This window comes from Anabas testudineus, chromosome 5 (assembly GCF_900324465.2).
Source record: "Anabas testudineus chromosome 5, fAnaTes1.2, whole genome shotgun sequence".
NCBI lineage: Eukaryota > Metazoa > Chordata > Actinopteri > Anabantiformes > Anabantidae > Anabas > Anabas testudineus.
Genome location: NC_046614.1, coordinates 24469905 through 24484220, shown reverse-complemented (window position 1 = coordinate 24484220; position 14316 = coordinate 24469905). Strand labels below are relative to the sequence as shown.

The window sequence follows — 14316 nt, the reverse complement described above, 5'->3', positions numbered from 1 at the left end:
ACTCATCTCGGCTGAAGACCTTACAAATAAAATAATTATTATAAACAATTATATAGAAACCTAACAACCCCACCTGAGCAGCACTAGGAGACATTAGAGAGGAAAAACTCCCTTCAGAGGAAGAAGGCTAAGGGTGGGTGGCCATCTGCCTCGACCGGTTGGGGTGAGTGTAAATAGTATAGAGGAAAGAACAGCAGGCAACAAAAACAACAACAAGCAGCAAGAACACTGGACAGGTTGGTAGAACCAGTGACTAAACATACAGGTCCAAGGCCGAGGATACCTGCAGAAAAGAACAAAAAGGGGGAGACCGAGAGGAGGAAACAACTACAGGAGAGAGGAAAGACTAAATTAATGACATGTGATGGAAGAATTTCAATGGAAAGAAGAGGAGCTCAATGGGTCAGTAGAGGTCCCAGCAGACTAACCCAAGGCAGCATAACTAAGAGATGGAGTCATGTGAGCCATCTCTATAAGATTTTTTTTTTTTTTTTTTAAAGGAATGCTTTAAGTCTAGCTTAAATGTATACAGGGTGTTTGCCTCCCAAACATGAACTAGGAGCTGGTTCCACAGGAGAGCAGCTTGATAGCTAAAGGCTCTGCCTCCCATTCTACATTTGGAAACTCTAGGAACCACAAGTAAACCTGCAGTCTGAGAACAAAGTGACCTGCTGAGTAAATATGGAATTATGACGTCTTTAAGACATTCAGGTTATCTGTTAATCTAGACGACTACAGATACTTGGAGTCAATTTTTCATTTTTGGCACTTTTGTCACCTACATTTACATTTAAATTTACTAATTTAGCAGATGCTTTTACTGAAAGCCACTTACAAATTACAGGGCAACTTATAACGTACAAAACAAAGTCAGGGTGAGTGTAAGGAGGTCTTGCCTAAGAACCCCTACTGGAAGTAGACCACAACTGAAACCTGAACATGTCTAAACACCAGTGAGTAAAACAAGGTACATTATGAACTCAACCAAACATTGGACAGCTTTAATGAGGCTTTCCCTAAATAACTGTTGCTATTTGTCTGCATGTGTGCTCGTGAGTGACGAAAAATTTTTGGTTCTGCCTATACATTTTGGAAGGCGCAACCAATGCTTCGTAATATGAAGGTTTCAAAAGCTAGCACCATACGGTTACTGAAGGAACAACGTATAACAACAAGAAATATTTGTGGTTGGTTGTGCTAAAGAAAAAAAAAATCACTATATCATTTGCCAAACTCAGTTACAGCAAGGAGTCAATGAATAAAATGTATTTTTGATGGCAAAAGTTCATAGCTTGGAGAGCCCAGAAGTGGGGCATAAGAAAGGCAGAACTATGTTTCAAGCAACCGATATAGTGGCACTTTGTCAGTAACACCACCCAAACCATGTGACATCACCTGGGCTCTGAACACCTTTAAACTGGTGAAGAAGAAAGAAGAAAAATGACTTTCTTCCTCAGGAAGCTTAGGCAAGCTGGTCTCCTCTCTCAGCTGTTGGTCAAGTTCTATAGAAGCAACTTTCAAAGTTTCCTCTGCCTCAGTGTGGCTGTGTTGTATGCCAGCTGCACAGCCCAAGAAAGAAATGACCTGGGCAATATAGTAAAAGCAGCTCAGAGGATTGTGGGAAGTCCATATCCTGATCTGGACTCTGTGTACGCTGTTCGACTTTGCCACAGACCCCACCCATATCATGGGCTGCTCTCCAGCTATGGGGGAAAAGATTCTGTGCCATGAAATGAGCAAATACTCTTTAGTGTTGACAAATTATAGAACTTCACTAATAGGACAGTAGAATGCAGAACTGACTTCTAACAACAGATATTTATATTTATGGATTTCACATTTATATGCATCTAATTTATGATTGATGATGAAAAATTACACTTTGCACAAAAAATTTGAAATAGCATAAAGTTAGCTTTTGCCATTGTGGCCTTACTCATGACTGAATACCTGTTAACATGTTATTGTTGTGTACAAAAAGTTCATAAACAAAAAACAGGCAAAAAATGTCATCTTGAATACCATTTTGTACTGTATCATGCTTGTAAGGTGACAAAAAGTTCATTCCTATTGTGGTGGATTGATATTACGTTATTTCTGGGCCCATACTAGAGGTGGGAGGTAGCTTGTGTAGGATTGCCCTTCTCAATTTTTTGTTGTTAGAGCAACAACAGCAAACAACTTTTATTCCAAAGGGTTTTGTTTAACAGCTGTTCTCCCTATATCATCCCTTTGAGCCCAATTACTGGACCGTTTGCAGCAAAAATTATAAATATACAGTTTGTATAATAGCAAATCTCAGTTCCTACAGACCAGCCCTTGCACCTTGACACTCAGACCAGTGTGGTTTTGCAGTACAGTAAGTATGATTTCTTTATTAACTTTACAGCTCAAACAATCATTAAATAATTTGTATAGCGATTACAATTCTCCTTCGGTCAGGTACCAGAAGACTATTTTTTAATCATCTTACCAATAAAAAAAGGATTATTAGATTTACCATTTGCTGTATTTTAAAATTTGAGTAAAACTACTATGCAAAAGCTGCAGAAGAAAGTGGGACAGTGGAATGGTCTTTTATTACATTTTTGCTGAGCCTTGATTATGTTATTTCAACTATTCTTTAAATCAATGTAAAACAATCATGTATGAAACTTGGATATTTAACTTTTGTTCTATTTTTTTTTTTTTACTTTATCTTTGTCCGTGAACTATATAGTGATCTCAGTTCTTACCTTGATTTCTTACTGCAATTGTGTACACTATCAAATGACAATTCTGGTCTCTAAAAACCCTTTTTTGATTAGAGAAATCAGACCAAAGCATATTTTAAGTTACACATTAATCTAAATGCAGTTACAGGTCAAGATCTGTAAAATGTTTTTAGTGAATTGCTCCATGTGCAACAGATAATGAAAACTGTTAAAAAGTCAATTAGAGATCTCCATTTTAAATTTAACTTACAGATAGTGCCACTGTACTGACTGAACTGAACTTCATCTTACTACACTAAAACAGAACGTTATACATTATGAACTCAACCAAACGTCTGGACAGCTTTAGTGATGCTTTCTCGAGAAACTTCATCACCTTTGCTATCGTCTCACTGATCAACTGCATCAATGGATCTTTTGTCTACATTTACTTTAAGACCGAGGCTTTCCAGCGAGACCCCAGGTGATAAGAGTTTACAATTTCCTGCAGTTTTCTTTTATGGTCTTGTAACTTCATACATTTTCATATTTCCATATACTGTTTGTGGTTATTGTAATTTATTTAATGATATTTACTAAGTTTAGAGATAAGTAATTATTTTCTATAAACCATTTCTTCACCTGGCTATCCTATCTATTTTTCCTGTTCTCTCCTGCAGATATGTTTTGTACATTCATCTGGTGATCAACGATATGATTTTGGTGACATTTTCTGTAATGCTGCAACTCTTGAATTACACCGTTCCCCTGAGCTTTGCTCCCTGCTGCATCATGCTGCTCATCTCAGTACTGACAAGTAGGTGTGTGTATTCAACAGAATTTGCAACACAGTTAGTCAGCAGGTGTGATTGTGTGTGACTGCGTACAGTACATGTTGCATTCTCTCAAACCTAAACTGGACAAAGTTGCAATAAGCTTTGAAAATATGATCTAATGAGTAGAAGGCTCACTGAGGAAATACTCCACAGTATGAGATATTTTCTAGTTAATGACTGATCTATGCATAATATAATGTGCATAGAACCATATAACCACATACAAAATAGTTGTTACCCCTCTGTTAAAGAAAAACCCACAAAGGTCATTGAAATAACTTGAAACTGACAAAAGTAATAGTATATAAAAATGTACAAAAATTAATGAAAATAGACTCTTTAATTGTGGTTCAACAGAAGTTTTTTTTAAAAAACAAGCTAATGAAACTGGCTTGGACAAAAATTATGGTAGCCCTAGAAAAAATGTTAAATACTTTGGCCATAGGGACATGTTAAACTAAAGAGTGTCCTGATATTATCTTCACAAGTGCGTTCATACTTGATGACAAACTAAAGAGACAGAAAATACAAATACAAAATTAGAGGTGAAATCCAAGGGCAAGGTACATCAGAGTCAGATCAAATCAGCTCTATGGTTAAAGAGCAAAAATTAAGCATACAAAGAAAAGTACACTGTACCTACACTGTAGCATGGAAGAGGCTTGGTTATGTTCTGGGGCTGCTGTGCTCAATCTGGCACAGGGTTTCTTAAATCTGAGCAGGGTAAAATGAAATCTCAAGACTATCAAAGAATTCTGAAAAGAAATGTGCTGTCCAGTGTCAGAAAGCTTTGTCTTTGTCAAAGGTCATAGCCCTACAAAAAGATAAAAACCTAAAACACAGCTAAAAAAAATAAAAAAATCATTGGACTATTGTGAAGTCCTGATTTAAATCATATTGAACATCTGTGGAAAGAACTTGTTAGTGTTATATGATGTTACTATAGAGACAGATTCCATTCCATTCCAACATATTCCTTCCAAGCATGAGTTAAATTGAATGATATTACGACACTAAAGTCAAAAACAATTATCCAAACAGATTTGTAAAGTAAAAAATATACACAAAAATAAAAACCTTAATTATATATTTCTTTCCTTTTATTTGCAGTAGTAACAAGAAAATATATACATTATAACTACTAGTGTTAGTGATAACAGAGCCAGTTTATATATATCTTCCAGATATATAATAAATGAGTATGAGTGAGGATCTCCAGGCTTGACTACAATTTCTAAAGGAACAGCACATTGAAGAGAGCTTCTATGTTATTGTCATGTTTATTATTTGCCTTATCCAGGAACACCCCTCTAAACCTGGCTGGCATGGCTGTCGAACGTTACATTGCTGTTTGCCAACCTCTACGCCACAGTCAGATCTGCACCGTGCGGCGAACCTACGGTCTCATTGCATTGATTTGGACAGTGTCCCTCATCTCGCCCCTCACAGATATCATCATCTACGTTGCTACCCATGTCCCCTCTGCCCTCTCAGGGATTGTTGTCTGTTACCCTATAAACGTGTACAACACGCCGTACCACGAGACTCAAAGGGTGGTTGTCCAGGTGACACTGATTGTTATTGCATTGGTTTTAGTTTTAGAAGAATTCTCAGAATTAATTTTTTAAATGAAGAATCTGTTGTCTGTGCTGTCCTGTCTGTCCGACTGCTTTCCTAAGTATTTATACCCCTACCATACCCACTAATGAGGACCTGGATCAGGTGTGTTTAGTGATAAAGAAGCTGCAAGGTCTCATCACAGACTAGGGTGGATTGGGGGGTGGGGGGACAAAGTGACTCGACATCTTACCCTTTTCAGAAAACCATTAGTGGGTTAGGCAGGGATAGTTGCTTTCAGAAATTTGACCTCTTCTATGTGTTATATATTATTAAATTCTTATAAGCAAAATATTAAAACCGACAGAAAGCAGCTCATTCAATGAAATGTTATGAACAATAGTATCAAAAGCCTTTGACAGAAGTACAAACAGTGGAGCACAGTGGTTTACCAAGTCATCCACAACAGCTGCTGCATTAGTCACAGTATTATGCTATGATTCGATGAATTAAGGATTACCATTTATTTGTGTCCTAATTTTATGGCTTAGTTTTAATTTTAACTCGTTGCCACATATTTTCATCAGGTCCTTCTACTTTCCTTTGTCTACTTGACTTTAATCATCACCTACCTGAAAGTCTTCCTCACTGCCCGTGCAGTTTCTGGTTCCAACCAAACATCAGCAAGAAATGCCCGCAATACTATCCTGCTGCATGGAGTCCAGCTCCTCATCTGCATGTTATCATACATCTCTCCCTTCATCAATGTCATTCTACTCACCATTTGGCCCTATGATCGCACCAAGATCCTCTTCGCCACCTATCTGTTTACAGATATTCTTCCACGTCTGCTTAGTCCACTCATCTACGGTGTCAGAGACAAGAAATTCAACAGTCACCTCAGGATGCACTTCTGTTCTAAATACAACAACTCTATAGAAAACACAATGAAACTTAAAGCAGAACCCTAAAGAAGGTCCAAACAGGTCTACTGAACAAGTTATGTCTGGGATTGTGTATATTTTACTACAATATCAAAAAAATTACAATACAAGCCGATTTTGATTTGAACTGAAGGTAATATTTGTTAGAGAAGGTAAGAAATCATGTAAAATACATATTTTTTATATTTTAAGACCTGTACATGACTGCTGGTGACCAAAAACTGTTCTACTTTTCAGACGTAAACTTATGCTTACGTATAAGCTGATACTATGCTATGTTATTTTAACTGTTAGCATATTTCTAGTATAAAACAGCCAGATCCTATATGACTACTGTATGTACTGAATAAAATTGAATAAAAAATTAACAAATAAAACGAACACTTCGAAAACACTTCAGATCTCAACGGGGGAAAACCATGCTGAATATTTATAGCGATATGGACTGGAGGATGTGATAGGAATGAAAGGATCCCACATTGTTTGATGGAAATGACAGTTATCAACAGAGAGCTGAACTCCAAGACGCCCTGAAAATCAAAGTAAAAAAATTATGCAGCAGGTCAGTCAATTTTGCTGAAATTTCCCTGTAGTAACTTAAAACGATATTTACTGTAGTGTGTGTGGCCACCACCTGCTTGTATCCATGTCTGATGTTGGGGAAGGCATGTATACTCTAGAGGAAAGATGATCTCATCTTACTCATTAGCTTTAAAAAAAACAAAACAAAAAAAGCAAAACTGCACTGCAATAAAACGGTAACACAGAAGTGCCCAGAACCTCGACACAGGTCTGACCAGTGTGAGGCCGACATTCAGTAAGTATGATTTATTTATTTGCTTCACAGTCAAAGATTCATTAAAAAGATTTTGCAACTAGAATTCTGTCAAGAACCAGAAACATTTGAAAACTAGTTTATCCCCAGTGCAAAGAATGGTTTGATTTACTATTTGATGTGTTTTAAATTATATTTTTATACATATTTGACTGAGTAAAGGGAAGTGATGAACATTTACAGTTTAGTCATTATCAAAGCTTAGAGACAGTGGAATGGTATTTAATTGTATTTCTAAGGAAAATGTTTTTGTTTGCTTTGTTTATTTCTAGCACATAAAAATTTAATTTGAACATTCATACTTAAAATGCAGATTTTTTTTTTGGTTCTTAGGAGTCAAATATAAGTAAAGGGATTAGAATTAGTTTCTAACTAATCATAGTTAGAAACCATACATATAAATATTAACTCAGTCATTCTTAAAAAGTGAGAAAAAAAAACAATTTCAATTAAATTAAATTTTATTTGTACAGTGCCAAATCACGCACACACTTTACATTGTAAGGTTCAAGACCTTACAAAGTACAATTCCATAGAGAATTGTATAGGAAAACCTAACAACACCTCTTGATCAGCACTAGAAGACATTGGAGAGGAAAAACTCCCTTCAGAGGAAGGAAGCTCCAGCACAACCAGGCTCAGGGTACAGGGCAACTTATAATGTACAAAGCAAAGGCAGGGTAAGCATAAGGAGGTCTATGGACCCCTACTGAAAGTAGACCACAGCTGGGACCTGACCTTGTCTTCACACCAGTGAGCAAAACAAGGTACATTATGAATTCAACCCAACGTCTGGACGGCTTTAATGAGGCTTTCTCCAAAAACTTTGTGACTATTGCCATTTGCTTCATCATCAACTCTATCAACGGATCTTTTATCTACATCTACTTTAAGTGTGAATTCTTCCAGCGAGATCCCAGGTAACAGAAGCAAGTGTGACATTTTCTGGCTGATGTTTTCTTCTAACAAATGTTTGAATTCTTACAAGAAAACCAATGAGGTACTCAGACTTGTAACTTTTTACAGTGCATGCAGAAAGTATTCACAGAGCTTGAAGTTTTTTTGGTACGTTACCTTATTCCAAAATTCTACAAACAATACCCAATAATCTCGAAGTATTCCAGTTTCTTTAAAATGTTTGCAAATTTATTAAAAACACAAATATCACATGTACATAAATATTCAGTAATATGTGAAAAAAGGTACACTTTTAATTTCAAGCACTGAATACTTTCTGGATGCACTGTATGTTGACATATACTATGATTGTGACCTATCCTGCAGATATGTTCTGTACATTCATCTGGTGATCAACGACATGATTATGCTGACAGTTTCTGTGATGCTGCAACTCTTGACCTACACTGCTCACCTGAGCTTTGCTCCCTGCTGCATCATGCTGCTCATCTCACGCACTACTGGCAAGTAAGTGCACGTGCTAAAGAAAAAAAAGAAATTACATTTTATAATTTAGTTATTTGGAAGACACTTTATCCAAAGCGACTTACAAATGAGGTACAAGGCAATAAGCCAGGGAATATAATGTATAACAATTTGCCTGCATGTGTGCTTTTGTGAGACTGTATGAGATTAATTTCATGATGTCAGCTATTATTAAAGGCAAACTCACAAATACATATGGCTAGAAGTAGTCAATATCTAGCTGCATCATATAATTGTCATTATATCGAGATAATGAAATTATGAGGCTTTCCTAAAGATCTGGATCTACGCATAACACATTTAACTGTATTCTGACCTGATTTAACTGCACGTGCTGTATCTCCAGTGAAGATATGCTCCATGAGGAAAATTTTGAAGGCTGTGATGTATTAAATCAACTTATGAATAAGTTGGCCATTAAAGCATTCTAATGTGTAATCTTTATTTGTCTATTCTCCAGAAACAGCCCTATGAACCTGGCTGGCATGGCAGTTGAGCGTTACATTGCCGTTTGCTGGCCCCTACATCACAGTCAGATCTGTACTGTGAAGCGAGCCTACTGTCTGGTTGCACTGATCTGGATTGTCTCCTCCATCGCCCCCCTCACAGATATCATAATCGTACTTGCCACCGAGCCATTCTCAGTCTTCTCAAGCAATGTTGTCTGCTACCCTTCCTATGTGTACGATACGTCATATCACAAGAGTCTAAACATGGTTGTCCAGGTGATAATGTCATACACAAGCAAACTAACACCTTTGCTCTATGCCCCTTCCAAGCCATTTTAGCAACTACATATGCCTCGACGTAGTACGTCTCATTTATAAAGTTACTATTAGCTGTTAATTCTCTCTGTGCAAAACAGAGTTTCAGTCTTGGGTCCAGTGTCCAATTCAGTCTGGCGTGTGGCTGCAGCAGAGCTTTTTACGACTTTCCTCCTAAGTTTGCTTTGACAGAGAAATTTATTTGCACATGGACCCAAGAGGGCTTCGCTCACTTAAACCAAGAAAGCTTTGCATGTGTAAATAGATGCTCCCCAACTCAACACAGGTGCAGGCATTAGACCAGGTTAATTCACAAATTCACATTATTATGCTATGATACCTGTCATATATGTATTATGTCCATAAATCATGGATTACCATTTATTTAGCTTTAATTGGACTTTGTGTTGCTACATCTTTCCATTAGGTGCTTCTACTCTCCTCTGTATTCCTGACATTGATCATCACCTATCTGAAAGTCTTCCTCACTGCCCGTGCAGTTTCTGGGTCTGACCAGACCTCAGCAAGAAATGCCCGTAATACTATCCTGCTCCATGGAGTCCAGCTCCTCATCTGCATGTTAACATACATCTCTCCCTTCATCAATGTCATTCTACTCACCATTTGGCCCTATGATCGCACCAAGATCCTCTTCGCCACCTATCTGTTTACAGATATTCTTCCACGTCTGCTTAGTCCACTCATCTACGGTGTCAGAGACAAGAAATTTAACAGTCACATCAGGCAGCAATTCCTCTGTAAAAGCTGCAACTCTATTAAAAAGAAGAAAAAGCTGAAAGTGGGACCCTGGAGAAGATCAAAACAACTATGAGACTGAAAGGCCTTTTCTTGAATTCTTCTAAAATTGTAGAGCTACGGTAGTGTACATTTTAGTACATCCAAAAATTACTACACAAGCTCATTTTAGTGTCAGCTGAAAGAAATGTGTCAAAGTATAAGCAATTACATAAAATACAGGTTTCTATGTTAAAGAGGTCATTGTCGACTTCAGGAAGCACAGCACCGAGCTAGCCCCTCTCTACATCATTGGCGTTTGCGTGGAGAGGGTCCACACTTTCCGGTTTCTCGGGGTCCTCATCTCTGATGATATCTCATGGACAGAGAACATCACAGCGGTCATCAAGAAGGCCCAGCAGAGACTCTACTTCCTGAGAGTCCTCAGGAAGCACAACCGCGCGTCCATCGAGAGCCTGCTGACTTACTGCATCACTGTATGGTACTGGAGTTTCACTATAGCAGACAGAGGGAGGCTTCAGAGAGTAGTTTAATCAGCACAAAAGATCATAGGCTGCCCTCTCCCCTCCCTGTCGGACATTGACACCTCCCGCTGCCTCAGCAGAGCGGAGATCATCATCAAGGACAGTTCCCATCCAGCTTCTGGACTGTTCAACCCGTTACCCTCAGGAAGGCACAACAGGTGCCACAGAACGAGGACAAACAGACTCAAGAACAGCTTTTTCCCAAAAGCCATCACTGCCATAAATTCACATATGCACCGACTACCTACTGGATCATCCTAACTACTGAATGTTAAAAAAAAAAATCCACCTTGTATACACCACTGAATGTTACACTTACAATTGCTGTGCAATTTATTTTTTATTTTTTTTAAATGCACCTTCATATTGATATATGTACATATGACTGCTACGTTCTTTGTGTACCCTACCTCATTTGACCTGCACCCCATGCTGCTATTGTTGAAATTGTTATTTATTTATGTTATTTTTAGCATGCTGCACCAACAGTGAGATGCTTTTAATCTTATTGTACATGTATATAATGCATATTGTATATGTGAACAGTGACAATAAAAGGCATTCATTCATTCATTCATTCTATGCTCAGCCATTTTAACAGAGTTGTGGTTATACTGTAGAGAATGTTATTTGTGGAAAAAAAAAGTTTTAGAAGGTGTAGTGTAGTCTACATTTAGTTGCACTAGATTGCTCAATCATCCTAGACCTGTAGCAATCTCTGAAATAATGCTCCCTACGATGAACAATTAATGAATACATACATTTTTAAATGTGTGAGAGTTACCAGAATGTCTGGTCTGGATACGTTTTTGTGGAAAAACATAAACCGTTTCATAAACCTATTTTGCAGTTTTTATAAATGCAAACAACTCCTGTGTGTTTGTGTTTATTGTAATTCCCCTAATCCACTTTGCTACTTGAGCTTGTCTCTTCAAGTATAACATTCAAATAAAGGCTTAAAAAAAAAAAAAAGATGTATTTGATATAGAGGACAACCTGAGAAAAAGGAAAAAAAAAAAATCTTTTGTGCTGCATGAAGTATTTCACAGAAGCATCAAGATAAAGCTGCTAATTGCCTTCATCATGTCTTATCTCTTACTGTGTGTTAGGTGTGTGGGGGAAAATCTGAGTTTTCAGCAGCATAAAGGTCCACTATATTGCCAAAAGTATTCGCTCACCTGCCCTGACTCGCATATGAACATCCCATTCCTAACCCTTAGGGTTTAATAAGACGTTGGTCCACCCTTTGCAGGTATAAGAGCTTCAACTCTTCTGGGAAGGCTGTCCACAAGGTTTAGGAGTGTTTTTAATGGGGATTTTGGACCCTTCTCCCAGAAGCACATTTATGAGGTCACACATTGATGTTAGACGAGAAGGCCTGGCTCTCAGTCTCTGCTCTAATTCATCCCAAAGGTGTTCTATCGGGTCGAGGTCAGGACTCTGTGTAGGCCAGTCAAGTTCATCCACACCAAACTCTGTCACCCATGTCTTTATGGACCTTGGTTTGTACACTGGTGCACAGTCATGTTAGAAGAGGTAGGAGCCAGCTCAAAACTGTTCTCACAAAGTTGGGAGCATAGAATTATTCAAATGTCTTGGTATGCTGAAGCATTCACAGTTCCTTTCAATGGAACTAAGGGGCCAAGCCCAGCTCCAGAAAAAAATGTCCTGACTGGATTTGTTTCACAGGTGGCATCTTATCACAGGTCCACGCTGGAATTCACTGAGCTCTTGAGAGCAACCCATTCTTTCACAAATGTTTGTAAAAACAGTCTGCATGCCTAGGTGCTTCATTCTATATATCTGTGGGCATGGAAGTTATTGGAGCACCTCATTCTGACTATTTGGATGGGCAAGCAAATACTTTTTTGCAATATAGAGTATCGTACTACTCCAAAATCATAACACATTAATTAAAACAAAGTTATATGGTGCCAATGCAAATACAGTAAATACTCCACAAGCTAGGCAACAGGACAAGATCACAGCAAAAAAAACTATTAAACAAAAACAGCCGGCACCCTGATAGTTGTGGAAAGTAACAAAATACAGAACTTAACAGTTGTAAAGTACTGTTCTTGCACTTTCTACTTAGGTCAACTTTCTTTTAGCCTTATACACATTGTACCTTTTACTGTATATCAGTTATGTCACAACCTGTAGCTTTAGCTTTTCAGATTAACAATTGAAACAAGTCTGGATGTTATTTTTTACTACTTGAAACCTGCCATCCATTTTTATTAGCAGGCTCTCTTGGTTACCTTTGCAGGAACAGATTACTACATTGTGCTATTGTTACTTAAATGTAGATAATGTGAGCAAGAGCTGAGCAAATCGTGGCTCCATGTTCTAAAAGTTCCTTTTATTTGGTCTCATTGCAGTAAATTAATTCCTGCTTGTATTTGTACTTTAACACAACATGCTAATTTCAGTATTTCATGCTGCAAATATTTACATGAATCAGGTGAAGTGAAGCAATAGTAGGTTCTGTGTGGAGAGTCCAACCTTTGCAGAAAGTCTTCACAGTCGTCGATCCTGTAGAAGAGGAGAATAAAAGGTGATTTAGTGTTTCAGGTACAGGTTAATGCTAACAGCTAACAGCTAACACATACAAAGTATCGCTAACGGCCCGTGAACACTGTGATCGACGGACCACACAACCCACTGCAGACAAACTGTCGACGAACACAATCAAAACAGTACCAAACAAAGTCCACTGAAGTTAAAGTCCACTGAAGTTAAAGTCCACTGAAGTTAAAGTCCACTGAAGTTAAAGTCCACTAAAGTTAAAGTCCACTAAAGTTAAAGTCCACTAAAGTTAAAGTCCACTAAAGTTAAAGTCCACTAAAGTTAAAGTCCACTGAAGTTAAAGTCTGAAGTTAAAGTCTGAAGTTAAAGTCTGAAGTTAAAGTTCACTAAAGTTAAAGTCTGAAGTTAAAGTTCACTAAAGTTAAAGTCTGAAGTTAAAGTTCACTAAAGTTAAAGTCCACTAAAGTTAAAGTCCACTAAAGTTAAAGTCTGAAGTTAAAGTCCACTAAAGTTAAAGTCCACTAAGTAAAGTCTGAAGTTAAAGTCCACTAAAGTTAAAGTCCACTAAAGTTAAAGTCCACTAAAGTTAAAGTCCACTAAAGTTAAAGTCTGAAGTTAAAGTCCACTAAAGTTAAAGTCCACTAAAGTTAAAGTCTGAAGTTAAAGTCCACTAAAGTTAAAGTCCACTAAAGTTAAAGTCCACTAAAGTTAAAGTCCACTAAAGTTAAAGTCCACTAAAGTTAAAGTCTGAAGTTAAAGTTCACTAAAGTTAAAGTCCACTAAAGTTAAAGTCTGAAGTTAAAGTCCACTAAAGTTAAAGTCCACTAAAGTTAAAGTTCACTAAAGTTAAAGTCTGAAGTTAAAGTTCACTAAAGTTAAAGTCTGAAGTTAAAGTTCACTAAAGTTAAAGTCTGAAGTTAAAGTCCACTAAAGTTAAAGTCCACTAAAGTTAAAGTCCACTGAAGTTAAAGTCCACTGAAGTTAAAGTCCACTGAAGTTAAAGTCCACTGAAGTTAAAGTCCACTGAAGTTAAAGTCTGAAGTTAAAGTTCACTGAAGTTAAAGTTCACTGAAGTTAAAGTCCACTGAAGTTAAAGTCTGAAGTTAAAGTTCACTGAAGTTAAAGTCCACTGAAGTTAAAGTCTGAAGTTAAAGTTCACTGAAGTTAAAGTTCACTGAAGTTAAAGTCCACTGAAGTTAAAGTCTGAAGTTAAAGTTCACTGAAGTTAAAGTTCACTGAAGTTAAAGTCCACTGAAGTTAAAGTTCACTAAAGTTAAAGTCCACTAAAGTTAAAGTCCACTAAAGTTAAAGTCCACTAAAGTTAAAGTCTGAAGTTAAAGTCCACTGAAGTTAAAGTCCACTGAAGTTAAAGTCCACTGAAGTTAAAGTCCACTGAAGTTAAAGTCCACTGAAGTTAAAGTCCACTGAAGTTAAA

The 14316-nt window shown here is 37.4% G+C and overlaps 2 protein-coding genes across 2 annotated transcripts; both read left to right on the top strand.

Annotated features, from left to right (window-relative positions):
- The first annotated feature begins 3031 nt into the window (after positions 1–3031).
- LOC113153523 (odorant receptor 131-2-like) lies at positions 3032–6057 on the top strand. Its single transcript, XM_026347199.1, has 4 exons — positions 3032–3177; positions 3374–3514; positions 4830–5094; positions 5674–6057. The coding sequence occupies exons 1-4, from the start codon at positions 3032–3034 to the stop codon at positions 6055–6057; spliced, it is 936 nt and encodes a 311-aa protein (XP_026202984.1).
- A 1582-nt stretch (positions 6058–7639) lies between these two features.
- LOC113153522 (odorant receptor 131-2-like) lies at positions 7640–11650 on the top strand. The gene is made up of 6 exons (XM_026347198.1): positions 7640–7785; positions 8150–8290; positions 8769–9033; positions 9500–9830; positions 10051–10309; positions 11605–11650. Exons 1-6 carry the CDS (start codon positions 7640–7642, stop codon positions 11648–11650), a joined length of 1188 nt encoding a protein of 395 aa, XP_026202983.1.
- Positions 11651–14316: the final 2666 nt, after the last annotated feature.